This window comes from Phascolarctos cinereus, unplaced genomic scaffold (assembly GCF_003287225.1).
Source record: "Phascolarctos cinereus isolate Bilbo 61053 unplaced genomic scaffold, phaCin_HiC Scaffold_5;HRSCAF=322, whole genome shotgun sequence".
NCBI lineage: Eukaryota > Metazoa > Chordata > Mammalia > Diprotodontia > Phascolarctidae > Phascolarctos > Phascolarctos cinereus.
In genome coordinates this window covers 305,578,653-305,606,274 of record NW_027555958.1, presented here as the reverse complement: position 1 = coordinate 305,606,274, position 27,622 = coordinate 305,578,653, and the positions used below count along the sequence as shown (strand labels likewise).

General features: G+C 43.3%; 2 protein-coding genes across 3 annotated transcripts in view; both read right to left on the bottom strand.

The window, feature by feature from the left end:
- Positions 1-702: 702 nt before the first annotated feature.
- RSAD1 (radical S-adenosyl methionine domain containing 1) lies at positions 703-17,300 on the bottom strand. Its single transcript, XM_078156062.1, is given in 12 exon segments — positions 703-849; positions 1,658-1,790; positions 8,891-8,961; positions 8,964-9,061; positions 9,226-9,329; positions 13,575-13,629; positions 13,900-14,047; positions 14,126-14,189; positions 14,745-15,110; positions 15,537-15,741; positions 15,950-16,083; positions 16,750-17,300. Coding segments are annotated over 10 exon segments (1,278 nt in total). The 5' UTR covers positions 16,795-17,300; the 3' UTR covers positions 703-849; positions 1,658-1,790; positions 8,891-8,902.
- A 3,219-nt stretch (positions 17,301-20,519) lies between these two features.
- Positions 20,520-27,622, bottom strand: part of ACSF2 (acyl-CoA synthetase family member 2) — a 35,848-nt gene continuing 28,745 nt past the window's right edge. For both annotated transcript variants that reach the window (XM_020972646.2, XM_020972647.2), the window contains 6 exons: positions 26,061-26,168; positions 22,492-22,643; positions 21,966-22,107; positions 21,730-21,846; positions 20,839-20,907; positions 20,520-20,697 (listed from right to left, as the gene is read on the bottom strand). In XM_020972646.2, coding sequence (XP_020828305.1) covers positions 20,647-20,697; positions 20,839-20,907; positions 21,730-21,846; positions 21,966-22,107; positions 22,492-22,643; positions 26,061-26,168 — 639 coding nt within the window. In that variant the 3' untranslated portion in view covers positions 20,520-20,646. The remainder of the gene's footprint in view (positions 20,698-20,838; positions 20,908-21,729; positions 21,847-21,965; positions 22,108-22,491; positions 22,644-26,060; positions 26,169-27,622) is intronic.

The window sequence follows — 27,622 nt, the reverse complement described above, 5'->3', positions numbered from 1 at the left end:
TGCTTTTGAGTTGAAAATTTTTCTCCCTTTTTCTCCCCCCCATCCTCCCCAAGATGGCGCACAAGCTGACGTAGGCTTTACATTTACATACCCATTAAACATATTTTCACATTAGTGAAGCTGTAAGTAAAAATTAAAACCAATAGGAGGAACCATCAGAAAGATGAAACAAAACTCAACAGAAGGTAAAAATAAGTGAGAGCGATTTGACTTCCATAGTTATTTCTTTGGATGCGGACAGCATTTTCCATCCCGAGGCCTCTGGAGATGTCTTAGATCCTCGTAATGCTGAGAAGGGTTCAATTTAACATTCTTAGTCATTGCATAACGTGGCTGCTATTGTATACAAAGTCCTCTTGGTTCTGCTCACGTCACTCAGCATCAGACCATATAAGTCTTTCCAGGTTTTTCTGAAGTCAGCCTGTTCCATCATTTCTTATAGCACAATAGTATTCCATTACATTCATATACCACAACTTGCTCAGCCATTCCCCAATTGATGGGCATCCTCTCAATTTCCAATTCTTTGCCACCACAAAAAGAGCTGCTATGAATATTTTTGTACATGTGGGTCCTTAGGGAATAGAATCTTGTAGGAAGAGTCAGTTTTACCTGGAGTGAATTAATCATCAAAGCAAGAGATTCTGTGTGTGTGAAAAAGGCACAGAAAGAATTAACAGAACTTCCTTCCTAAGAAACAGATATTTCTAGAAAACTTAGTTTAATTCTTAGCTTATGAAGAGACATTAGGTGGAGAATTCCTGGGAGACTTGGATTGCCCTCCTGAGAAAATTGTGTATCTTGAGTTGGGGTCACATGGGTGAAGATTCTGGTCCACATCTCTTTCCCCTGTTTTTGGAGAACAAAAAGGTGACTGTGAACTTTTCTTACTGTGACACATTGTAAACAATTATTTGTCTTTGTTTTATTATTTGTTACACAGTTAATAAATTGTATAAGCAAGAATATTAATGTTTAAGCCTATGAGGCAAGGGTGTTTGAGATTAAAAGAGAAAAGTTTAGGGGAAATGAGGTTTCTTTGGTTTATTTATAAACTAGAGGTTAGAGCTAATTGAGAAAAATTATGCATTTCTGGTCATTTCTAAGGTAATGTCAAAACCTACCCCTTGAATGCCTTAGAACCCAGACAGAGAAATAAAAAAGGAAATGAGCTACTAACAGTTAGAAAGGGCTGAGGGTTGGTATGATTTTCAAGTAGTTACACATGCAGCCCTAGTCAGACTTCACGCAGGCTATATGTGGGGGGGGGGAAGGGGGAGTTGGCTATTGTTTCTAAAATCTATTATTTATCAAAATAAATACAAAGTTATTTGGGAGCAAAGTACTAGCAACTGTGTGGATCAGGAAAGACCACGTAGATGTTGGCATTTGAACTGACCCCTCTTTTTTTGGTAAGAGGGAATGGGTCTCCCTGTTTTACTTAGGTTGGAAGTACATTGGCACACACTGGCTTGACCCCACTACTGATCATCCCAAGAATTTTGACTAGCCCCATTTCTGTCCTAGGCCAGTTTGCTTCTTAGACATACTGCTGTCCATCATCCCCACCCAACCACCACACCCACTCTCAAGTGTGGACACCTGATTGGCTTTAGCCCTACTGCAGCTCAAAACTCCAGAGCTCAAGAGATCTTACCAGCCTCAGCCTCCATAGCGATTGCAGGCATGTGCCACTATACCTGGCACTTGAGCTGAGTCTTGAAGGTAAGCAGGGGATTCAAAGAGGGACTTACTTGCTGGCTAACCTCAATAAGCCTCAGTTTCTTCATCTACAAAATGGAGATAATAAGAGTACCTACATCACAGGATTGTTATGAGTACCAAAATAAAGAATTTAATGCATTTTCAGTGAGAATTTATTTTGATTGAGTATGTACGTTTGTTACAAAAGTTTTTTCTTTTTTCCCAATATGGCAGTGGAAAGGGTGGGGGGAGAAAAGAGATATCAATCAGGTTGCTAAAAATAAGAATAAAAAAGAAAAGAAGGAAAAGAGGGTCACTGAATCATTTTTTAATGCACAGAAGAGAATGAAAAGAAACACAGATAAGCAAGACATCTTTGATAGTTAGATACTGAATTTATTATACACTTAAAAAGGAAAGTAAGAGGGGAGTTTAGGTGAAGCCAAGATGTCAGAGAAAAGCCAAGAAGTTGCCTGAGTTCTCCCCAATTTCCCTTGGAAACAATATTAAATCAAGCTTCTAAATGGATTCTGGAGTGACAGAACCCACAAAAAGATGGAGTGAAACAACTTTCCAGCTTAAGATAACTTAGAAGGATTTCAGGAAAGGTCTGTCTCACTTGGGTAAAAGGGGAGCATAGCCCAGTACAGTATCCAGGCAAGCCAGAGGAAGGCTCTTAACCACAATACAGACCAGCAAACAAAGCCCCTCGGTCCTGAGTCAGCAGGCTAGTGGCAAAACAGGCCAGCTGTAAGACCTCCAGCCCTGCAGAAGGCAAATTGCCAGCCCCAGCATCATAGCACAGAAAGTCAGTGACCAAGCCCCTGGGCCCCAGCACAAGAAGCTTGGGACACTGGCCCCTGTGCCCTGGGAGCAGAACCCAACTTAAAAAGTCACAAAATAGGCTTAAAAAATGAACACAAAACAGCAAAGAGCCCTGACCACAGAAAGCTACTATGGTGACAGAGAGGATCAAAACACAAGCTCAGAAGAGGACAACAATGTCAAAATGCCTACAAGTAAAGCCTCAAAGGGGAATATGAATTGGTCTCAAGCCCAAAAAGCCTTCTTGGAAGAGTTTAAAAAAGATTTTAAAAATCAAATAAGGGAGGCAAGAGAAAAAATGGGAAAAGAAATGAGAGTTATGCAAGAGAGAGTCAAGAGGTTGGAAAAGTAAGGACAAAAATTGACTGAAGAAAGCAATTCCTTAAAAAATACAATTGGCCAAATGGAAAAAAAAATCCACTGAAGAAAACAACTCTGTAAAAAGTAGAATTGGCCAAATGGAAAAGGAGGTACAAGAGCTAACTGAAGAAAATAATGCCTTAAAAAGTAGAACTGGGCAAGTGAAAGCTAATGACTCCATGAGACATCAAGAATCAGTCAAATAAAATCAAAAGAATGAAAAAAAAAAGAAAAATGTAAAACACCTCATTGGAAAAACAACTGACCTGAAAATAGATCCAGAAGAGATAATTTAAGAATTACTGGACTACCTGAAAGCCATGATCAAAAAAACAGCCTGGACAGCATCTTTCAAGAAATTATCAAGGGAAACTGCCCTGATATCCTAAAACCAGAGGGTAAAATAGTCATTGAAAGACTCCACCAATTACCTCCTAAAAGAGATCTCACAATGAAAACTCCAAGGAATATTGTAGCCAAATTCCAGAATTATCAGGTCAAGGAGAAAATACTGCAAGCAGCCAGAAAGAAACAATTCAAATATCAAGGAGCCACAGTCAGGATTACATAGGACTTAGCAACTTCTATATTAAAGGATCAGAGGGCTAGGAATATGATGTTCTCGAAGGCAAAGGAGCTTGGATTACAATCAAGAAAAATTAAGCATAATCTTTCAGGGGAAAAGACAGACATTCAACGAAATATGAGACTTTCAAACTTTTCTGATGAAAAAACCAGAACTGAACAGAAAATTCAATCTTTAAATACAAGACTCAAGAGAACCGCAAAAAAGTAAACAGGAAAGAAAAAAAAAACATGTTATTCAATAAGGTTAAACTGTTTCCATCCCTATACAGGAAGATGATACTTTTAACCCTCAAGAACTGTGTCTCTATTAGGGCAGTTAGGAATGTACATACACAAAGGGTGTAGTATAAGTTTACTCTGATGCGATGATATAAAAAAAGTAAAGGGTGAAAAAAGGATTGTACTTGTAGAAAAGGAAAGGGGGAGGCAGAATAGTACCAGTAAATTACATCACACAAAGAGGAGCAAAAGACCTATTACAGTAGAGGGAAAGACGGGAGGGCAGAAGTAAGAGGGAAAAGGAGAAAGAAAAGGGAGGGGAGCTGATGGAAAGGAAGGCAGGTTGAGGGAGGTGGTGGTCAGAAGCAAAACACTGGTGAGGAGAGACAGGGTGAAAGGAGAGAGAAAAGTATAAACAAGGGGAAAATAGGATGGAGGGAAATACAAAGTTAGTAATCATAACTGTGAAAGAGAATGAGATGAACTCTCCCATAAAATGAAAGTGAATAACACAGTGGATCAAAAACCAGAATCCTACAAAATGCTATTTACAAGAAACACATCTGAAGCAGAGAGATACACACAGAGTGAAGGTAAAAGGCTGGAGTAGAATACGTTATGCTTCAGCTGAAGTAAAAAAAAAAACAGGGATAGCAATCCTGATCTCAGACAAAGCAAAAGCAAAACCAGATCTAATTAAAAGAGAAAAGGAAGGAAACTACATCTTGCTAAAATGTACCATAGACAATAAAGTAATATCAATACTAAATATATATGCACCAAGTGGTATACCATCCAAATTCTTAGAGGAGAAGTTGAGTTACAAGAAGAAAGAGACAGTAAAACTATACTAGTGGGAGACCTCAACCTCCCCCTCTCAGAACTACATAAATCTAACCACAAATATATAAGAAAGAAGTTAAGGAGGTGAATAGAATTTTAGAAAAGTTAGCTTTGATAGATCTCTGGAGAAAATCAATTGGGGATAGAAAGGAATATATCTTTTTCTCAGTGGTATATGGCACTACACAAAAATTGACCATATATTAGAGCATAAAAACCTTACAATCAAATGCAGAAAAGCAGAAATATTAAATGCATCCTTTTCAGATCATGATACAATAAGAATTATATGTAATAAAGGGCCATGGAAAGACAGACTAAAAATTAATAGGAAACTAAACATACTAATCCTAACGAATGAGTGGGTCAAACAATAAATCATAGAAACAATAATTCCATCAAAGAGAATGACAATAAGACAACATACCAAAATTTATGGGATGCAGCCAAGGCAGTTCTTAGGAGAAATTTTATATCTCTAAATGCTTACGTGTATGAAATAGAAAAAGAGAAGATCAACTAAATTTAAAAAAATCAAAATTAGGGCATACAACTAAAAAAAAGCTAGAAAAAGAACAAAAAAACCACCAATTAAATACCAAATTAGAAATTCTGAAAATCAAAGGAGAGGTTAATAAAATTGAAAACAAGAAAACTATTGAACTAATAAATAAAACTAAGAGCTGATTTTATGAAAAAAAAACCTCAATAAATTAGATAACCCTTTGGTTAATTTGATTTAAAAAAGAAGAAAACCAAATTACTAGTATCAAAAATGAAAAGAGTGAATTCACCACTAATGAAGAAGAAATTAAAGCAATAATTAGGAGCTATTTTGCCCAACTGTGTGCCAATAAACCTGACAATCCTAGTGAAATGGGTGAATATTTACAAAAATATAAATTGCCCAGATTAACAGAAGAGGAAATAAAATACTTAACCTCATTTTAGAAAAAAAAAAATTGAACAAGCCATCAATGAACTCCCTAAAAAAAAATCTCCAGGGCCAGTTGGAGTTACAAGTGAATTCTACCAAACATTTAAAAGACAATTAATTGCAATACTATATAAACTATTTGGAAATTTAGGCAAAGAAGGATTCCTACCAGATTCCTTTTATGACACAAATATGGTGTTAATACCTAAATCAAGAAGACCCAAGATAGAAAAAGAAAATTATAGACCAATTTCCCTAATGAATATTGATGCAAAAATCTTAAATAAAATATTAGCAAAGAGATGATAGTAATTTATCACGAGGATAATAATGCACTATGACCAGGTGGGATTTATACCAGGAATGCAGGGCTCTTTCAATATTAGGAAAGCTATCAGCATCATTGACCATATTAATAACAAAACTAACAGAAATCATATGATTATCTCAATAAATGTAGAAAAAATTTTGACAAAATACAGCACCCATTCCTATCAAGACCACTAGAAGACACAGGAATAAATGGAGCGTTCCTTAAAACGATAAGTGATATCTATCTAAAACCATCAGCAAGCATTATATGTAATGGGGATAAGCTAGAACCTTTCCCAATAAGATTAGTGGTAAGACAAGGATGCCCATTATCACCACCATTATTCAATATTGTACTAGAAATATTAGCTTTAGCAATAAGGGAAGAAAAAGAAATTGAAGGAATTAGAATAGGCAATGAGGAAACAAAACTATCACTCTTTGCAAATGACATGATAGAGAATCGACTAATAAGCTACTTGAAGCAACTAACAACTTTAGCAAAGTTTCAGGGCATGAAATAAGCCCACATAAGTCATCAGCATTTTAATATATTACCAACAAAGCCCAGCAGCAAGAGATAGAAGGAGAAATTCCATTTAAAATAACTGTAGACAATATAAAATATTTAAGAGTCTGCCTGCCAAGACAAAACCAGGAACTATATTAATACAATTACAAAACACTTTTCACACAAATAAGATCAGATTTGAACAACTGGAAAAATATCAATTGCTCATGGGTAGGATGAGCTAATATAATAAAAATGACAATTCTACCTAAGTTAATTTACTTATTCAGTGTCATACCAATTAAAATACCAAAAAATTATTTTATAGAGCTAGGAAAAATAACAAAATTCATCTGGAAGAACAAAAGGTCAAGAATATCAAGGGAATTAAAGGAAAAAAAAGCAAAAGAAGGTGGCCTAGCTGTACCAGATCTAAAACTATATTATAAAAAGTGGCAATCATCAAAACTATTTGGTACTGGCTAAGAAATAGAGTGGTAGATCAGTGGAATAGGTTAGGTACATAAGACACAGTAGTAAATGACTAGTAATCTATTATCTACTACCTATCAGATTGGCTATTATGACAGAAAAGAAAAATGATAACTGTTGGAGAAGATGTGGTAAAATTGGAACACTAATGCAGTTGGTGGAGTTGTGAACTGATCCAACCATTCTGGAGAGCAATTTGGAACTGCGCCCAAAGGGCTATAAAAATGTGCATACCCTTTGATCCAGCAATACCACTACTAGGTCTGTATCCCAAAGAGATCATAAAAAAGAGGAAAGGACCCACATATACAAAAATATTTATAGCAGCTCTTTTAGTGGTGGCCAAGAATTGGAAACTGAGAGGATACCCATCAACTGAGGAATGGCTGAACAAGTTGTGGTATATGAATGTAAAGGAATACTGCTGTGCTATAAAAAATGATGAGGGGGCAGCTAAGTGGCGCAGTGGGTAGAGCACCGGCCCTGGAGTCAGGAGGACCTGAGTTCAAATTGGCCTCAGACATATAACACTCACTAGCTGTGTGACCCTGGGCAAGTCACTTAACTCCACTGCCTAGCCAAAAAAAGGAAATGATGAGCAGGTGGATTTTAGAAAAACCTGGAAAAACATACATGAACTGACGCAGAGTGAAGTGAGCAGAACCAGGAGAACATTGTATATAGTAACAATAACAGACTTAGCTCTTCTCAGCAATACAATACCCAAGACAATTCCAAAAGACTCATGATGGAAAATGCTATCTACATCCAGAGAAAGAACCACGGAGTCTGCAGATCAAAGCATACTATTTTCACTTTTTTTTTTGTTTTTTCTTATAGTTTTCCCCTTTTATTCTGATTCTTCTTTCACAACATGACTAATGTGGAAATATGTTTATCATGATTGCACATGTATAACCTATATTGCTTGCTGTCTTGGGGAGGAGGGAAGAAGGGAGAGAGAAAATTTTGGAACTCAAAATCTTATAAAAATGAATGTTGAAAACTATCTTTACATGTAATTGGAAAAAATAAAATAATATTAAGTGAGAGAAAAAAGGTAACCTGTACATAATAGAGATTCTGTCTCATGTACAATCCTTTCTTTCTGTCCTATAATGTATATGGAAATGTTAATTTTATTTGGTGCAGGGTAAGTTCAGAATAAAAAAAAATAAAGAGAATCGGCAAAAACAGAAGCCAAGAAAAAGTGAGTGTATGTGAAAATCTTTACCAGACTAAAGCTCTACATAAATGTAAGCTATATTGGCTCTCCTTTCCAATTCCAGCAGATAGGGGTAGGAGACTAGTGTCTGTTTGCCTTCAGCCTCCAATCCAGAGCACAAGAAAATGACTTCCCTCTTCCTCACTACCCACTATTAAAGGGCTCCTCTACTTCACACCATCTTGAATTCCTGATATTCTTGGGGCCAGGGAAGTTCTCCAGTACCTTCTAAGGAAAATCCCCAGATATCCATTCCATTGGAACATTCGGTGTGCAGAAAGGTAACTAGAACCAAGAGACAGAGAAGTAGAAAGGAAGGGAGGGTTGGGGGAAAGGCCCTCTGTAGGCAGCGAGATCTGACAGCCCTCATGTTTCCATGGTCTGGCTACAGCTCCACAATTCTCTGTCCATCAGTGGATGGGCAGTCATAGATTCTGGCAGGATACAGGAATGTTTATTACAGAAAGAAAGGGGAGGAAGAGGAGAATAAGCATTTATTAAGTGCCTACTATGTGCCAGCACTGTACTAAGGCTTTACAAATATCTCATTTGATCCTTACAACCACCTTGGTAGGAAGGTGCTATTGTTACCCCATTTTACAGTTGAAGAAACTGAGGTTAAGTGACTTACCCAGGACCAAATAGTAGGAAATGCCTGAGGCTGAATTTGAATTCAGGTCTTCCTACTCTAAGTCTAGCATTTTATCCACTATATCCTCTCAAAGGAACAAAGGGGTACTCATGACTTTCATCCTCCCATCCCTCTATCAAAGGCTAGGGAGAAAGCCATCCCTAGTTCTGGTCCCTGCCCCCATAAAATTGGCTCATCCCATCCCCTATGATATCAGAACCACAGAGCTTTAAAGGAATGTACCTCAGAGGTCACCTAGTCCAAGCATGAATCCCCGCTTCGGGAGGCAGCTCCTGACTCGGTGACCTTGAAGGTGGAGGAGGCCTGTTTTTCCAGGCATTCTGGAGCTGGAGGAGGAGTCTCAGCAGTATGGTATCCAACACGGCCAGACCTTCCCAGGAACACCGAAGTCCACTGAAACAAAGAGGAGATGAGATAACAATCCTCCCTCCCCATTCCCTACCCCTTAACCAACAGCTTCCCCAACCCTGCGGCCCTGCCACTCCGGTTGTCCCTAACCGTAACCCCTTCCCATCCTCCCCCTCCTCATTTCCACCCGTCCTCTCCCACCAGCTCACCTGTGGTCCAGCAGCAACAGGCCTTGTGACCGGAGCTCCCTCACTTCCTCAGATTCCCCAAACACATCCCACAGGGACAAGTGGGGCTCAAAGTACAGCCAGTGCTGGAGAGGACAGAGTCAGAGTTGTACCCCACCCCTCAATCTCTCACGCTGGGGGACTTTGTAGTCCCCTATTTCCAATGTAAGCATTATGTCAGGGTGCATAGGGAGGAGGCCTGGATAGACCCAGTGGGAATAGCTATGCTATGTCTCACCCTGTGTATGTGTATGTTACATGCTGATGTCTCACTCAAGCACGGGGCAACTCAGAGCACAGCCTGAGGATGAGCAAACATCACCCTTGCTTTCAACCACTCGGCCAAGAATCTGCAAATAATTAGGGAGTAACCTTCAGGCCACACTTCCTCCTTCCTCCATGCTTTCCACATCTGATCCAGTCTCCTCTCCACCCCGTCTCTCGTTGCTATCCTGTTTTGTTTTCTTTGGCTTTGTATTCCCCTCAATACCTAACTGATGGCCAACCACATAGTAGGAACTCAGTAGAGGTTTGGGGACGGTGGTGAAAGCGCTGGCTCTGTGCTTACTGTCTTAATCTCTGTTTCCCCTCCAGTTCTAGCTCTCTGGTTAGAGCCAACAACAACATCCATCTAGATGACCCTTCTAAAAACCTGGACAGTTAAAGCCAACCTCTTCTACCTAATCCAATCTGCTAGCCATTTATTAAGCAACCACTTAATACTGTGTTTAATAACTATAAAGTGCAAGATTATAAAACTGGGAATACCAAGACAAAATAAAATAGAGTCCCTGTACTCAGAAAGTTGACACTCCACTAGGATCTGATCTGGGGTGGGGTAGGGAGACAGATAGGGACAGGGCAGCTAGGTGGCGCCATAGTGCACAGAGTGTCAGGCCTAGAGTCAGGAAGACTAATTTTCCTGAGTTCAAATCTGGTTTCAAACACTTACTAGCTGTGTGACCGTGGGCAAGTCACTTCACCCTGTTTGCCTCAATTTCCTCATCTGTCAAATAAGCTGGAAAAGAAAATGGCAAACCACCCCAGTGTCTTTGCCAAGAAAACCCCAAACAGGGTCATCACTGAAAAATGACTGAACAATGACAACAATGGATAAGGACCAGATGTGTGATTTCATTGGTACAGGGGCTCGGGTGAGGAAAGTCTCTCTACCAATGCAGGCAGGCACCCTTTCTACAAGTTATGGTCTTAGAGACCAAACTCCCTAGAGTACTGAGAGGTTACACAGCCAGAATGTAACCGAGATGACTTGAGCTTCGTCTTCTAGTCTTCAAGGTTGGCTTTCTAACCACCACGCCCCACTGCCTTAGGAGGGGTGGTGGTGGGAGAGATAGAACATCTAAACAGATAAGTATGTACATGATAATCTGGGGAGGAGGGAGGAAGCATTAGCTACCATGGAGACCACAAAAAGCTTTCCAGAGGGGACAACATATAAGCTGAGCTCTGAAGGGAGTCACAGCTCTGAAGGGAGGAGAGAGTGCAATTCAGGCATGTACAAATACAATACAATACAACAACACAACACAATGCCATATAATACAACCTATATAAAGGTATGGAGGTAGAATGTAAAGTACCAAGTTTGGGGAACAGCAAACAGGCTAGTTTGAATAGAATACAAAGTACAGAACAGGCATAATGTACAATAAGCCTAGGCAGATAAGCTGGGGACAGACTGTGAAGGGCTTTAAATGCCAAGGCAGAAGTTTTTCTTTTATCCTAGAGGTAACAGGTTGCCCCTGAAAAGTCCTTGAGCAGGAGAATAACAGTGAGGCGTGCTTTAGAAAGATTATTTTGGCAGCTATGCAGAGGACACATTAGAAAAGGGAGAGTCTGGAATCTCGGAATCCAATTGGAAGCTGTTGCAATAGTCCCAGTGGAAGGTGATGTGGACCCAAACTAGGGCGGTGGGCATGTGACTGAAGAAAAGGGAACAGATGGTGGAGAAGAATTCACAAGACTTGGCAATTAAGTTACTAGAGTGAGTGAGTGAAGGGAGAGAGTCAAGTCGTCCATCCGCCAGGACAGCCACATCTCAGCCTTCACATTCACTTGATATTTATCCACTCCCCATACCTAGAAACCTGAAATTCTCTACCCTGATCACAATCTCTCCTCTCTATTTCTTCCCCACCCTTACTAACACTGAGCCTCTTGGTGTGACCTCCAGTCCCTTGACCACCCCTTTTCCTTCAGCCCTTCATCTTTGTTCTGGCTTCCCTTCCTTCTGGATCCCAGACTCAGCAATTCCACCATCTGAAACTTCCTTGGACCCTTGATTTTCCACCATTACTATCCTCCTAATCTCCAAGCCTAGGTAACCCGCACTAGCCTATCTTCTCTACTCTCTCCAACAGAGTGCTAGAGGTAGCCATGAGAATATGCTCATTATAAATTATAAATACATTACATAAATATATTACATAAATTATAAATGCATAATATACATTATAAATTCATGATAACAAATTGTTCAAACAGAATCCAGCAGATGACCTCACATCTAAACTCATTAACATTTCCCTTAAAACCCACTCCTTTTCCTGGACTTCCTGTTTCTGTCAATGGTATTTAGAAAGAACAAGGTCATCCACTGCATCCTGGGCCATCACCAGTTGTCTTGATTTTTGTCAAGATCATATGAGGGCTCATAACCTTATGATCGTCTCCAACTCCTAAAGGCCACTAGGTGGCGTAGTGAATAGAGTGCTGGGCCTAGAGTCAGGAAGACCTGATTTTAAATCCAGTCTCAGGCACTCAGTAGCTGTGTGACCCTGGGCAAGTAACTTAACAGCTGTCTGCCTCAGTTTCCTCAACTGTAAAATGGGGATAATAACAGCAGCACCTTCCTCTCAGGGTTGTTTTGAGATCAAATGATATAATGCATTCAAAACACTTGGCATAGTACCTGGCACATAGTATGTGCTTAATAAATACTTGTTTTGGGGCAGCTAGATGGCACAGTGGCCAGAGCTCTGGCCTTGGAGTCAGGAGGACCCGAGTTCAAATCTGACCTCAGACACTTGACACTTCCTAGCTGTGTGACTCTGGGCAAGTCACTTACCCCTGATTGCCTCACCAGAAAGCAAAAAAAAAAATTTAATTTAATTTAAAAAAATAAATATTTGTTTCTTTCCTTCCTCTATCTCCTCCACACTCTGCAAAATGGATCCTCATTATATGCTGGGAATCATCATTCCCACTACTACCACACTTTTTAGATTTTTATCATCTTCTGCCTGGATTATTTCAACATCTAACACCCCATAGAAAATTAATCTTTCAGATGCACTTGTCCTGATACAATCTACTGCTAAAAAAATTTTTTAAAAAGAACCTTTCAATGGCTCCCCACTGTCCCCTAAAAAAAAAATCAGAACTATTGATTCTGGCATTCAAGGCTTTCCACAACCTGACTCCCAAATCTCTTCTTCCCTGCCGTATCTCATGATACCTATACTCCAGCCAAACTATTCCTCATTCTCTGAACACACCTCTTATTTTCCCACCTTTGCTCACACTATTTCCCATTCTCCCAATGCCTTTTCTACCACATGTCCCTCCTTCCCTCCCTCCCCACCCCCCCATTTTCACCTACTGAAATCCCACATATCCTTCAAGGGCTAGTTCAAAAGCCATGCCTTCCATGAATCTTCCTCTGCTCACTCCAGCAGGAAGTGATCTCTTATAAAATCCTATAATAATGGTTTGTAGCTATTCTATCTACCTACCATATCCTCTTTTGCATCAGTTATTTGTGTGCTTGCTTTTAATCTCTTCTATTAAATTGCTAGTTTCTCAAGGGCAGGAACCAAGTCTTGTTTGTCTTTGGGCCTGCCTGCACGCCTAGCACAAAACAGGAACTTAATACATATCTGTCCGATGAATAAAACAAATAATTGCAAATGTCACTCCCATTTCATAGACCAGCTTGATGCTAAGTCAGAGTCAAGCTGACATGCTTCCAGCTTCCCCACTAAATGTGGTCTAACTCAGTCCTCGTGCCTAAACACTAGGCCTGTGAGGAGTTCCTTTCCTCCGCTGTGGTCTTCTCTACTCACAGCTTTAGATACTGCTCCATCACTTCTAGAAAGGGAGAAGGGAAGACCCTCTGATACACAAAAGCACGCTCTGGGACTTGCTCCATGACGGACCTCTTGACTTGGCCCAGTGTGGAAGGGTGTTCATTGTGTGATGGTGTATGCGTGCATGTGTGACTGAATGGTAGGTAGTATATAATCTCCAGGCTGGCAGAGAAGGCCTTGGAGTGAGAAGGGTGCAGAGCAAGCTCTCATCAGTCACTTTACCTGGTGAGTGATTCCTATGTCTGTACGTAAGCCCAGAGCCAAAACCTCCTCCAATCTGAAACGGAGATGCAGACAGAGCTGTACCGATGCTCAAGGGATTCTGGGAAAAGGAGCCATACCACCACCATCATCATCATCATCACACACAGACACACACACACACACACACACACACACACACAATGTCAGGTGTATTTGTATGTGTATATGGTAGGGGAAGCTCTAGGAAATATACAAAGAGGGGAAGGCAGTCAATAATAATGCTCGGAATAGCCGGTGGGGGTGGGGAACAGTGCTGAGAAAAGCTTCACCCAGATATACTCACAGCTCCAGCTCACTCAGGGAGACTCGCTTCCGGGTGCCATGTCCAAACATTAAAACTTCCTTCATCCAATTATCAGGTTCCAATGTCTGGACTCGAGCTTCCCGTAGGCTCCCTCCGTCCCTTTGAGGCACAAATCGCCCGTGGGCACCTAAGACAGAGAAATCCTATTAGTATAGCTTACTCCTACCTCTTCCATCTTGGCCTTCCCATCTGTCACCGGACTCACCAGGCCCAACACCTATGTATTGACCACCTTGCCAATAGGTCCAATTATGGGTGCTGAGAGCTTCCTGCAAAGGAAGGAGACAGTTAGTGCACAGGGGAGAGAGCCCTAGGGCCCACTCCCATCAGGTGACATGTTTTTTTGTTTTTGGTTTTTTTTAATATGAGGCAATTGGGGTTAAGTGACTTGCCCAGAGTCACAAAGCTAGTGAGTGTTATATGTCTGAGGCCAGATTTGAACTCAGGTCCTCCTGACTCCCAGGGCCCGGGCTTTATGCACTGCGCCACCTAGCTGCCCCTCCCATCAGGTGATACGAATGCCCAGCCAGGGAAGTTTCCCACCCAAGTTAGGACATATAAATGCCTCACACAAGTATCCTTGAATTAGTCAAGGAAGGAGGAGTATATGAGTATATGAGCCCCCAGGCAGATGCCACAATGCCTTCTCAGACTCCCCAGTGCCTTCCCAATGTTTGCCCTTTCCCCAGTTATGAAGTCTTTCTACCATATGTCCCACCCTTCTCTCTCTATGGCCTGGACTTCCTCATTGCCCTCAGAACAACTGTTAGGCACTCTCCCTCACCCCCTTCTATCCAACATCATACTTCAAAATAAGGGCTCACATTTCTGGCAAAGTTGGAAACTTCATACTGGCGGAAGCCTGCCTCTCTCAGGACCTCTCGCCCATCGTGGTACATCTCCGCTGCAGCTTCTGGGTCTGGGGAGGGCAGGATCCCTCGCTGGATCTGGGCAAAGAGCAGAGTGCCTCTCTCCACGGTCAGCTGGTAGAGAGAGACGTGGTCATCACAGAGGGAAAGTAGCTCCTGCAGCTGCCTGAGCCATGGTTCCACCTGCTGCGCTGGGAGGCCAAACATGAGATCCACAGATGTGCGCCCTGGAAACAGAAGCCGTGCCTCTTCCAAAGTCCCCAAGGCTTCTGACACTGAGTGTGTCCTGCCTAGCAGCTGGAGTTCTGTATCATCTAAGGACTGAAAGAGAGAAAGGAGAAAGGAAAAGGAGGGACTGTGAGGGAAGGAAGACAGGGTAGCCTGGTTTGGCAAGGGGGCAGAGGACAAAATTTGGCCTTGAGAAGGAATGGATACGAGCATATATGGAGCAGGGAGAAAGAAGACAGGCAGAGGGTTTCTGGAAAAAGAGAAAAGTTGAGGTCTGTGAACTTTTTTCTTAAAAAATATTTTGATAACTACATCCTGATATAATTGGTTTGTTTTATAATCCCATGTATCTTATTTTTTGCATTTAAAAACATTATTTTGAGAACGGGTCCATGACACCAAAAAGGTTAAGAAGGATAGGGAGCAGACTCAATCAGCCAATTAACCTAGGAGTAAGCCCGAGAGAAGGGGGAGGGGAGGGCAGAGCAGAAGGGCTATATAAGGGGAGTGGCTGGTCACCTGGATACCAATGGATAGTCTGTTGATACCTGCCCCTCGGAAGGCAGCCAGCCTTGATGCCTGCGATGAGGTCGGGTTGGCTTCTAGAGTAACTTCGGCTTTGGCAGGCAACTGGGTGGTCTGGGCAATAGCCTCCAGGATTGAGGCCACTGTGTGAGGGCTGGCCAGGCTCGGTGTCCCCCCACCAAAGAACACAGAGTCGATCCTAGAAAGGAAGCAGCAGCCGAGGAGGTGGAGGGGGATGAGATAAGGCCTACGAAAGTTCCCTGAAGGTCCCCAGTCTTTGTATTCCTTGTACTTGGCACAGTGCCTGCCCCAAGGGGTTCTTGATAAATGCCAGTGAATTGACTGATTGATCCCCTTCCCCTCCCATCTCTCCATCTCCAGAAGAAGGTCCCCTCCAAGGAACCCACCGTTGCACTCCACTGAGTTTCAGCAGGGTAGCTGTCTCCTTCACAAGGCATCTCTGCATAGCGTCTTCATCTAGCCCTCGGGGGATATACTTGTTAAAGTTACAGTAACTGCAGCGCTTTTCACAGTATGGCCACTGAGAGACAGAGAGACACAGAGAGACAGAGACCGAAAGACAGACAGACAGAGACAGAGAGAGTGAGAATGAGAAGAGAAGACAGGAGGGAGGGTGGGTGAGGCAGGTGACCTTAGGTCACCCAGCCCCTTCCAGGGATCAGCTAGGTTCCTAACATTACTTCTCTATTCCAGTCTTTCAATGCTCATGAATACCCTTGATTCCAGGTCCCCAGTGGAGGGAAAGGGGAGAGACAGATGCCTCTCTTCCCCATCTGAGCACCCCCCAAACTCAATCCTTCTCTCCTCCAACAGAAGCTGTGATTCCATCCCGGATCCCTTCATTTTGGTTTGAAAAATTACAGGGATGGTGAGTGGAGCCACAGAGGAATAGATAGATACACTCTTTTAAGGGACAATGATAGTTGATTTGATGACGGTTCTAGAACTGGAAAGTGAGGAGAGCAATATTTTCTAAATTATAAAATAAAATGCATAGGATTATAAAGGAAACCAATGCTACTGAAATAGTTATTGAAATATTTTTACAAACAAGTTGCTAGACTCCCTCCCAGGCGCAGAGGGAAAGAGCTCCCAATTTCCAAACTGCCAAAAGTTCTGTCCAAAGCTGAGGCTGGAGCCAGCCCAGGGCTGGCATTAGAGTTAGGGCTGGCTCTCCTCTACTCACGTGCACGTAAAGCGCGGCGCTCCGGCTCCCAGGCGCAGGTTGCATCGCGGCTCGCGGGCGCCCCTGGCCCTGGATTTGACCTTGGTCGGGTCTCCCGACGCAGCTCCGTCTGCTCGCACATTGGGTGCCTAGGGCGGCCGCGGCCCCACAGCAAGCCCGGATCCCAGGAAATGCCAGACTTGCAGCAAGCCACAGATCTTGGTCACGGCCTTCGGCCCTTCTTCCAAAGCCGTCCGGCGGCCTGGCTTCCCCGGCGCCTCCGCTCTCCTCCCCCTCCTCCCTCCCGCCACTCCCCACCCCCGCTCCGGGCTCAAGAGTTGGGTGCAAATGGCTAAGGGTCCCTCCTTCCTTGTCTAGGTGAATAGAAGGCCGAGGTCAACCAGCCGCGCCTTCCTCCCCTGCACACGCACCCCTGTGCAGCACCCCGCCTGTGGGGGAGGCGGCAGAAGGCTGAGTGGAGCTGCACGTGGAATCTGGATGAGTTCCGAGGATCCTGGGCTCCCTAACCAGACTGAAGCCTTAAAAGGCCTGCCCTGGGCTGGCTGGAGACCTCCAGTCTGCGGGCGCCACCTGCCGGACACTAGAACTTATTTAGGAACCTGGGGGGGATAGAGCGGGCAGAGACTAGATCTTATCCAAATCCAACCCCCTGATTTTACAAATAAGGAAAGTGAAGACCCCTGTCACCTGGACTATGCATTAGCCTCTCACTGGACTCCCTGCACACGTTTTTCCTTTCCAATCGATCTTCTGCACAGTGGCCAAAGCAATATTGCTAAGCATGAGCGTTTGATCATGCCACTCCATATTAATCAAGAAACTCCCTGTTACCCCTAGAATCAAGTGTAAACTCATTTTTGGAACCTGAAGCCTTTTTGGCCTGGTTCCAAGCCATCTTTCCAGTTTTGGGGTTTTTTTTATACATTACTTCCCTCCAGCAAGTCCAGGCTCTAAACTGGCCTATTTAACATTTCCCCATACACAATACTCCATCTCTAATCTTGGTGCTTTGATACCTATTCATGCCTGGAATGCATCAGATAACTGACTCTGTGTTTAGTTTGTGCATACTTCTATGTAAACATGTCTCCCTGTAAAATGTAAATTCCTTAAGGGCAGATTTTTTTTTGTCTCTGTTCCTGGGCACTCAGCACAGTGCCTCACATTATTTAATAAATACTTCTTGATTCACCAGAGATTAAGTATTTTGGCCAAAGTCATAAAGATAGTAAGTGATGGAACCAAGATTCAAACCCAAGTCAAAGGACCACAGATGGACAACTGGGAGATTTAGAGGGGCACTGAGTCCAACCCACTTTTTTTACAGATGAGGAAATAGGTTCAGAGGAATTAAGTGACTTGCTCAATCCCACAGCAAGTAAACCTGTGAGCTCTCAGGTCATTTTTTTTTCTTAGCTAATTTGATAGATATTTGGAGAATTGTCATAATTTTTAAAATGTACATTTCTTTGATGACTAGAGGTTTTGAACATTCCCATGTGATCATTGCCATTTCTTCTTCTGAGAACTGCCCATTCACATCCTCTAGGAAAATGGCCTTACTCTAATGAATTTGAGCTATAAAATTGGTATGTCAAAAATTTAAGAGAAGTGTTTGATGCAAATATTTTCTCTATTTCTTATTCTGGATGCATTGTGTCTATTATGCAAAAGCTTTTTATTTTTCATTCAAAGTCACTTATTCTTTTTGTTTTCCTACTTCTTGTAATTTCCTCTGGGTCACAGCTTTTTTTTTTCTTTTGGTGCGGGCAATTGGGGTTAAGTGACTTACCCAGAGTCACACAGCTAGGGAGTGTTATGTGTCTGAGGCCAAATTTGAACTCGGGTCCTCCTGACTCCAGGGCCTGTGCCCCACCTACTGGACTACCTCACCACCCTTGGGTCACAGCTTATTAAGAAACTATCCTCTCCTTCATAGTTGTGAAAAATATAATGATCTCTTATTCTTTACACTGTTATACCTTCATTTCTCTTCCTGACTCTGAATTTCAAAACCATGCCTCCTCTATCATGGCTGATCCAGGAACTTCTCTCAGCACTAGTGCTCCCCAACAATAGCCTATTATTTGTGCTGTCTGCTCACTCTAGAATAGCCATCCAAATGTCCCAACATAACTCTCTCCCCCTCATCTAACCTCCTTGATGAGTTCCTCTTGGAAGTTTAATTTTATGGAAGAGCCCAGGCCAGTTTGCTTCCTTCTCCAGCCAGACAGTTTTTCACTTTCTGAACTTAAAAACAATGGTCTCTTTCCAGATGCCTTTATACACTCCTCCACTTTCCAACTTCCTGTTGTGTATTGTCTTCCCCCATTAGAACATAAGCTCCTTGAGGTTAGGAATTGTCTTTCTCTTTGCTTTACTGAGGATACCAACTCAGTACTTAATAAATCCTTCTTTCCTCTCTTCTTTCCTTCCTTTTCCCCCCTTTCTTCCTTTCTTCTTCCCTTCTTACTTCTTTGTGTCATATGGTGTGAAATTTGGTTTATTCCTATTTTTCACCAAACTGCTTTCAGTTTTCCCAACAGTTTTTGTTGAATGATTTCTTTTTCCACTGTTTTGTGACCATAGGTTTATGAAACACTAGAATACTGATTCTAGCTTGTCTTCTCACATGTTTCAGTGATCTAGCTATTTTCTCTCTAGTAGCAGGCATTTTTATGATTGCTCCTAGTATAATCTGAAATCTGGGAGTATAAGCCCCATGAAAAGAGGAATATTTGAGAGGAGAGGGGGGAAAAGGAAAGCTCCTCCTGAGTCTTAGTTTCTCCTACTGTGAAATGGGGGCATCTTTGCTTCTAGTCTCTGAGTCAGTCAGTCAACTAGTATTTATTAAGTGACCACCACGTGCCAGTTACAGGCTAAGCAGTGGGGAATATGAAGAAAAGCAAAAGACCAGTCCCTGCTCACAAGGAGCTCACAGTCTGATCAGGAAGACAAAGTGTAAACGAGTATGTAAAAACAAAATATAGACAAAATAAATTGTAGACAAAACAAATTAGGGAAGTAACTAAGATTGAAGAAGAACAATAGAAAAGACTTCTGGCACTTTAGCTGAGACTTGAAGGAAGCTAGGAAAGCCAAGAAGTGATGAGGGGAGAGAGAGCATTCCAGGCACGAGGAACTGCCTCTGAAAATACCTGGAGTTGGGAAATGTAGCTTCTTGCTCAGAGGAACAGGAAGGAGGTCATTGTCACTAGATCACCAAGTCTATGGGGGAGTATAAAGCATAATAAGACTGGAAAGAAGTCTTCTGGACCAAAGAGGTTTAACTTTACAATCTTTGGCCAGTGTTAGATGGAAGATGTTGCAACCTTTATTCATCTGAACCTCCCCTCCAGCCTATCCCCAGGCTTCTGAGAAACCAATGTGTTTGTTGTTGCTCACTTGTTTCAGTCATACCAGACTCTTTGTGACTCCATGGGGGGGTTTTCTTGGTGGAGATACTGGAGTGGTTTGCCATTTCCTTCTCCAGCTCATTTGACAGACAGATGAGGAAACTGAGACAAATGAGGTTATGTGACTTGCCCAGGGTCACACAGCTAATAAGTGTCTGAGCCAGATTTGAACTCAAGAAGATGTGTCTTCCTGATTCCTGATTCCAAGGCCAGTGTTCTATGCACTGTCATCTAGCTGCCCTTTATGAGTAGTAAAGGAACCGTATCCCCGGTTCTATAAATACTCCCATTCTGTCCAAAACAGAAGATACTGTCTTTTCTATTTTTTTTACTTCAAAACACCAGACATGTGAATTGAAACCAGAACCTCTTTATGTGACATTAAAGAGGAGTGACGTAGAGATCAGGATGGGGTAGAAGGGGAGATGCAGGCAGGCTGGAAAGAGGCTGTCTCTTGAGGCTCCCCACTCTGGCCCGTGATTCACAGGTTCAGATGTTTTTCCATCCATGCTTGAAGCTTGTATTTTTGAATCTAAGGGAAAAAGAAGAGTAAAAATTTGTATGACAAAGGCCTCCTTGACCCACCCTGATTTTCTCAGATCCCTAATGACCTCTCCCAGGCTCCTGGCACCTGGTTTTCCTTCCCTTTTTCATCTGCCCCAACTTTACACACCTTCCCAGAGACAGTGAGGGGGTATTCCTTAACAAACACGATGTATCGAGGAATCTTGAAGTGGGAGATCTGCAGACATAGAGACCAGAGAGTGAGGATGGAGTTCCAGAGCTGGAAGCATGGGGTAGGGAGGAGCTCAAGAAGGGGTAGCTATTAGCTCGGGGTTGGGCCCTGGTCAGGGGGAAGGTGTGCACTTAGCCTCCCTCCCCACAGCACCCCCCAGTGACCATCCTAAAGGCAAGGCTGATCATATCACCCTTCTAGTCAAGAAATTCTCAAGGCTCCCTATTACCTTCAGGATCAAAAACAAAATCCTCTTTGGGGCTTTTAAAGCCCTTCACAGCCAAGTCCCTTCCTGCCTTTCCACTCTTCTTACACTTCACTTCCCCATACTTGGTAATCTAGTGACACTGGCCTTGTTTCCTCACACAAAACATCCCATCTCCCAGCTCTGGGCATTTCCCCTGGCTGACCCCTCTTCCTCCCTATCTCTGCCACCTGGCCTTTTGTCAGACATTCCAGCTCCAAAATCCGTGCATTTTCTACGACCAACCCCCCTTGTCTGGAATGCTCTCTCTTCCCCTTTCCCTAGCCTCCTTCAAGACTTAGCTGAAATCTCACCTTCTGCAAGAGTCCTTTTCTGGTCTCTCCTTCCCCCACTGCTAATGCCTTCAACTCCGAGATCATTTCCCACTTAGCTGCATTATCTGGCACATACACAGTTGTTTGCATGTTGTCTTACCCAGCAGAAGGTGAGCTCCTTGATAGTATGGATGGTGATTTTGGTCTTTCTTTGCTATATCCAGCATGTAATACAGTGACTTGAACAATGTAGGAGCTTAACGGATGCTGGTTGACTAACTTGACTGTGACAATGGTCAAACTACCTACCTTTCCTTTGCAGTAAGCTTGCAGTTCCTCTGGGGTGATCTGTTCTTCTGCCTCGGCCTTGAGACGGATACAAGCACAGATTTCCTCCCCCATGCGCTCATCTTTCACTCCAACCACCTGGTATACGGAGATGAGGCAGGTGGAAGGAGGCCTGAGAGGATACCCCAAGCCCTGCCCTCCTTCTATCATACTCCCTGCCCCTGAGGGGAGCCCTCAGGAGATCAGAGGTGGCTCACCTGGGCTTCCTGAACATAAGGATGTTTGTGAAAGAAGTCTTCCAGTTCAGCTGGGTAGATATTTTCCCCTCCTCGGATGATCATGTCCTTGGAACGGCCCACGATCTTACAATAGCCCTCTTTATCTACTGAAGCAATGTCCCTGTAGCGAAATCCTCAGGCTCAGCTCTCAGCTCTTCCCAGCTCAGTCTTACTCTAGGCTGCCCCTACCCAGTGTTTTTCACACCCTTAGAAGTTGTGCCCACCCCTCCAGCTGACTACATAAATCCTTGGGTTCTTTGCCAACCCCTCTAGCAGTAGAAAAACCCCCTCCTCCTGCATCCTGGCTTCCTTTCCCCTTCCTCTCCATTTTCTTCTCCCTCATTGTTTAATCTTCCACTTTCTTTGGCTTCTATCCCAATTCAAAACCTTGGCCTTGGTGCCTAGCCCTTTTTCTTCCTTCTCCTTTCAACAGACCCACTCCTCTCCCTTTGCAATCCAGATCTTCTCCCCTGGTTCTTGGGTTTAACGCCTTACGTCCTCTTACCCTGTCCAGTACCACTTGTCCTCATCAATGGTGGCATCTGTCTTCTCAGGATCATCCCAGTAACCCATCATGACACAGTAACCACGGATACACAGCTCCCCTGGCATGTTTATCTCTAGCTGTTTCTTTGTCTTTGGGTCCATGACCTGGGCCTGGCATAGCACAACTTCAGGCCAGGCCCTCCCCAACCCCAACTTATTCAGGGCTGGGAGGGCCTGGCCAAGTGAGCATGACAAGGTATGGGGGAGAGCAAACTGAACTGAGTTTATGATCAAAGAATGGGCAGAAGCCCCACTTCACTGTAGGAGGGAAGACCGGAGGACTGAGCTGAGGCTAGAGTGGCCAAAGACAGAGGAGAAAGGATAGTGCCAGCCTAGGCCAGAAGGTGTTAAAGGCCTAGGGGAGTAAAAGTAGATAGGAGAATGCATAGAAGAGACCCTGAGGAAGCAAAAAAAAAAATTTGAGAAGAAAAAGCAAACAATAAGGGAGAGTTCTTTAATAATAATTAGAATTGACACAGCACTTTAAGGTTTGGTTTGCAAATCACTTTATAAATATCTCATCTGATACAACAATACTGGAAGGTACAGATATTATTATCCCCATTTTACAGGTAAAGAACTTGAGGCAAATAGCTCAGGATCTTCTAGATAATAAGTGTCTGAAGCTGAATTTGAACTCAGATCTTTCTGACTCCAGAGCCAGCATTCTCTCCACTGCACAATCTAGGTGTCTCCCTTATAAAGTATTAAACTACCACTAAGCTAGGGATTCTTTACCTGGGGTCCATGAACTATATATATATATATATATGTGTGTGTATAAATATATATGTGTATATATATACACATATACATATATGTGTGCATATACATACATCTATATCCACATGTTTATAGATACATATATAGTAGCTAAGTGGCCTAGTGGATAGAGCACTGGGCTTGGAATCAGTAAGATTCATCTTCATGAGTTCAAATCTGGTCTCAGACACTAGCTGTGTGACTCTGGGCAAGTCACTTAATTCTATTTGCCTCAGTTTCCACAACTATAAAATGAGCTGGAGAAGGAAATGGCAAACTACTCAGTATCTTTGCCCAAATGGGGTCACAAAGAATCAAACACAACTGAATATATATATGTGTGTGTGTGTGTGTGTGTGTGTGTGTGTGTGTGTGTTGTATGTATACATATATATTTAGAGAGAACGACTTCAATATAATCAGCTTTCTTTGTAATCTGATTTTTTACATTTCAAACATTTTTTCAGAGAAGGGGCTCATAGGCTTCACTAGAATATCAAATAATACCCAATTAGAATTGCTCTATACCTCAGTTTCCTCATCTGTATAAAAAGAGTTACCTCCCTTACTTGCTTCACAGAGACTGTGTGAGGATCCACTGTGAAAATGGGTATGAAAGCACTATAAAGTATTACAAACCCATCCAGGATAGGGAAGGCCAGCTGCGGGAACCCTCTCCACCATAAATCCGAAGGAGCTGCTTGAAGTCCATATAAATTAAGTGACTTATCCAGGGTTCACACAACTAGTGTTTGAGGTAAGATTCAAATTCAAACCTTCCTGTCTCTATCCATCTAAACTACTATTTCAAAAAGAGTTAAAAGTGTTAAGAAAATGAGATATCAGTAAAGTGTTTAGCATAGTGCTTGGTACATAGTAAATGATTAATAAATGGTTGTTCTTTCTTTCATTGCATCAATGGGAAGTGGCATAGTCATCATTAAACAAACATTTATTAAGCACCTACAATACAGAAGATGACAGGACACCATGCTATAGAGAATGACCTTCAGAGCCAGCAAGGTCCGAGTTCAAGTTTATTCCTGACACATATTGGTTGTGAGTCCCCTGAGCAAGTCACTTAACTACTCAGTGTTATGGGCAATTCTTTAAGACTTTAAGTTTCAGGTGTCAATTTGGATTAGTAGAGGAATTTCATCTTAAATCTACTCCAAAAAATGCCTATGAAAAGCCTGGATTGAATTACTTGCTGTACCCCTGTGATGAAGGGTACACAGGTTATTTGAGAAAAGTAGTGGATAAAGTGCTGAACTTTGAGTCAGTGGAAGACCTGGGTTGGAATCCCACCTCAGACATTTACTGGAAGTGTGCCTATGGGCAATTTGCTTTACTTTTCTGACCTTTGGGTTTGATTAACTGTGAAGTGGAGAAAGTTGGCACCTACCTCCCAGGGTTTATTGTGAGGCTCATATGAGATAAATTGCATAGAGTCTTACAGACTTTGCAGTGTTCTACAAATGTTAGCAGTGACACGATGATGTCGATAATCTACTAGTGTTGCAAACCACTCTTTCAGATGACCCCAAAATAAAGGAAAAGCCCAAAGTACATAAGATATCAACTACAAGCTATGAAGAAAGGCAAACTTTTCATCTTTAGCAAAGGACTTCTGTAGAAGTGGCTTTGGGAAAAGAGCAGCTGTGACCTTAATGAATTACCTGAGGGAATAATTTGGGGTGGGAGTAGCCCTCAGGTGCTATAAGGCATTAGTAAAGTTTGCATGCCAGTCAAAGATGAAGAGCTTCGGGGAAGTGAAAGGAATAGCAGTGAAAGGAAAGAGCCAAAGATGGGGGAAAGGCTGAAGAGTCAAATTAAAGACAGTCTCATCATTTCTTTTGCTTCTTTGAATGAGACTGGATGGCTGCAGTTCAAGTTATAGGTAAATTGGCAACAGGGCAGCTAGGTGGTAAAGCGGGATAGAGTACCAGGTTTGGAGTCAGGAAGACTCGTGTTCCTGAGTTCCAATCCAGCCTCAGACACTTACTAACTGTGTGACCCTGAGCAAGTCACTTAACCCTCTTTGCCTCAGTTTCCTCATGTGTTAAATGAGCTGTAGAACAAAATGGCAAATCACTCCAGTATCTTTGCCAAGCAAATCCCAAATGGGGTCATGAAGAGTTGGACACAACTGAAACAATTCAATAACAAAAAACCTGCCAATAACATGTCTGAAACAGGGAGGGAGGCCAATAAGCCTAGCCCACATATGTTTTTGGCTGGCCCTAGTCTAACTCTCTCAGGACTGGTCACTGATCCCAGGCTTGAAGAGGAAGATAAACAGAGCCCATCTTCAATTACATGGGAACATTCTTCCAAGCTCAGGAAGTTTCTGGAAGTGGGTTTTTCTCGGTGACCAAATGAAATTGGCTGGGGTTATTTTATTTTGTAAGGGAGGAGGGGTGTTTGTATGAGAGAGCTTCTATTCATTGGTCAACAGATGAGGGTATGGGGAACTGGGGGGATGGAATTGTTTGGGTTTGAGTAGGGCTGAAATTGGTGTGGTGGACTGGAGGCCTGACCCTAACAGGAGAAAATAGTTTAGTATATTGGAAGGAGTGCTGGATTTGAGGCCAGAAGACCCAAGTTCAAATCCAAGCTGTGTCACTTACCTTTGTGACTTTGGGCAAGTCATTTATCTTCCCTATACCTCAGTTTCCTCAAATATAAAATGAGGGATTTGGACTAGGTGGCTTCTAAGGGTCCTTCTAGCTCTAGATACATGATCCTATGAATTAAAGTGCTCACCTCTGTGTGGGGCATAATCCTGCCCACTGTCAATGTCTTCCTTTCTATGCTGTCATCATAGGAATTCATGAAGGTCACAGGACTGTTCTCTGTGGTCCCATAAGCAACCTACAGAGTTGGGAAATGGAACTGAATTGAGGGAGGGGTATCTTGGGAAGATTAAGGGTTATGGAGAGGTGTGTGGTGGTAGTGGGAGGTGACATATTCCTTTTTAAGTTCCTCATAAGAGGCAAAGGATAGAGGGGGCAGAAAGGGGGCAGAAAGAAAAGTGAAATAATAATAAGTCATGGAGACAAAGGGGCTAGGTATTTATTAAACCTATTGAGCGGGAGTCCCAGACAACCTTAAACAGCCTCTGATCCCCTTGGTTCAATCCCTCAGTTTCCTTATTTACCCACAGTAGCCACAGTCCCATCATCTCAGGGGCATACCTCTCACCCACTGCCTCTCAGTTCCCTACCCCCCTTGCTGGTTTCCGGCCACAGTGCCTCCCCCTTCACAAACTCCAAAGACGTCAATAAAACCTGATGAGAAAACCAGCCTCGTTCTTGATTGGAGTGTATGTGGGGTGTGTTTGTGTGTGTGAGGGGGGTGATGTTGGGGGACAGGACCTGGGAACAGACCAAGAGACACACCTCTACCCCAGCTTTACCCTGGCCAAAGAGCCCTGGGGTGGAGGGCCCCTGCCCTGGACAGCTCCAGAGCCCTGGAAAGTTAGCAGTTTCCTGTGAATTCAGGATCATAAAAATTAAATAAATATCCAAAACGAGGATATTAAGAATCTCAGTACCCCAGCCGTCTCCTGCTCCTGCTCGGGAGGAGCCAGAACAGTGGGGGAAAATAGAAAAACCAGAAACCAGACCTGGCACACAAGACGAAAAGAGGGACAGGGAAAGTTCCGCTATCTGGAGTTGGGGAATTTGAGGGTGGAGGACAGGAGAAGAGACTAAGTTGCCAGAAGGGGAAGCACGGGGTCCAAAAGAGCAGGACTACACACCTAGATGCTGGGTACAGGACTAGGAGACTGGGTTTCCCACACTTCTAGATACCCTCCACCTCCTCGCATTGGGCACCTCCCCAGACGAGTGCTGAGACACCAGGCCCTTTGTTGCTGAAGTCTGCCCCCCCCCCCTGCCCAGCGGCTGGCATACAGTGGGCACCACCGGGACCTGGCCAGACCTCCATGCCTGGGCTCCTTCCTTCTCCACCCCCTCCCTGGCTGTGCCCTCACCCCCACCAGTCAGGAGCTTGGCCTGGAGCCGGATCCGCTGACCATCAACACCCTACACACACACACACACACACACACACACACACACACACACACACACACACACACACACACACACACACACACGACAGTCTCTCCCCCTGCCCGCAGGAATCCGGACACAGGGCTGGCAAAGCACAGGGAGATCTTGGGGACTGGCAGGGAATTGGGGAGGGTGAGTAGGGGGCATCTTTCACATCCCAAGCGCAACCCAGCATCCCTCTGCCTGACCCAGTCCGATTCTTGTTAATCACTTCTAGGCTCCCCAGGAAATAACCTTGAGGAGAGACTC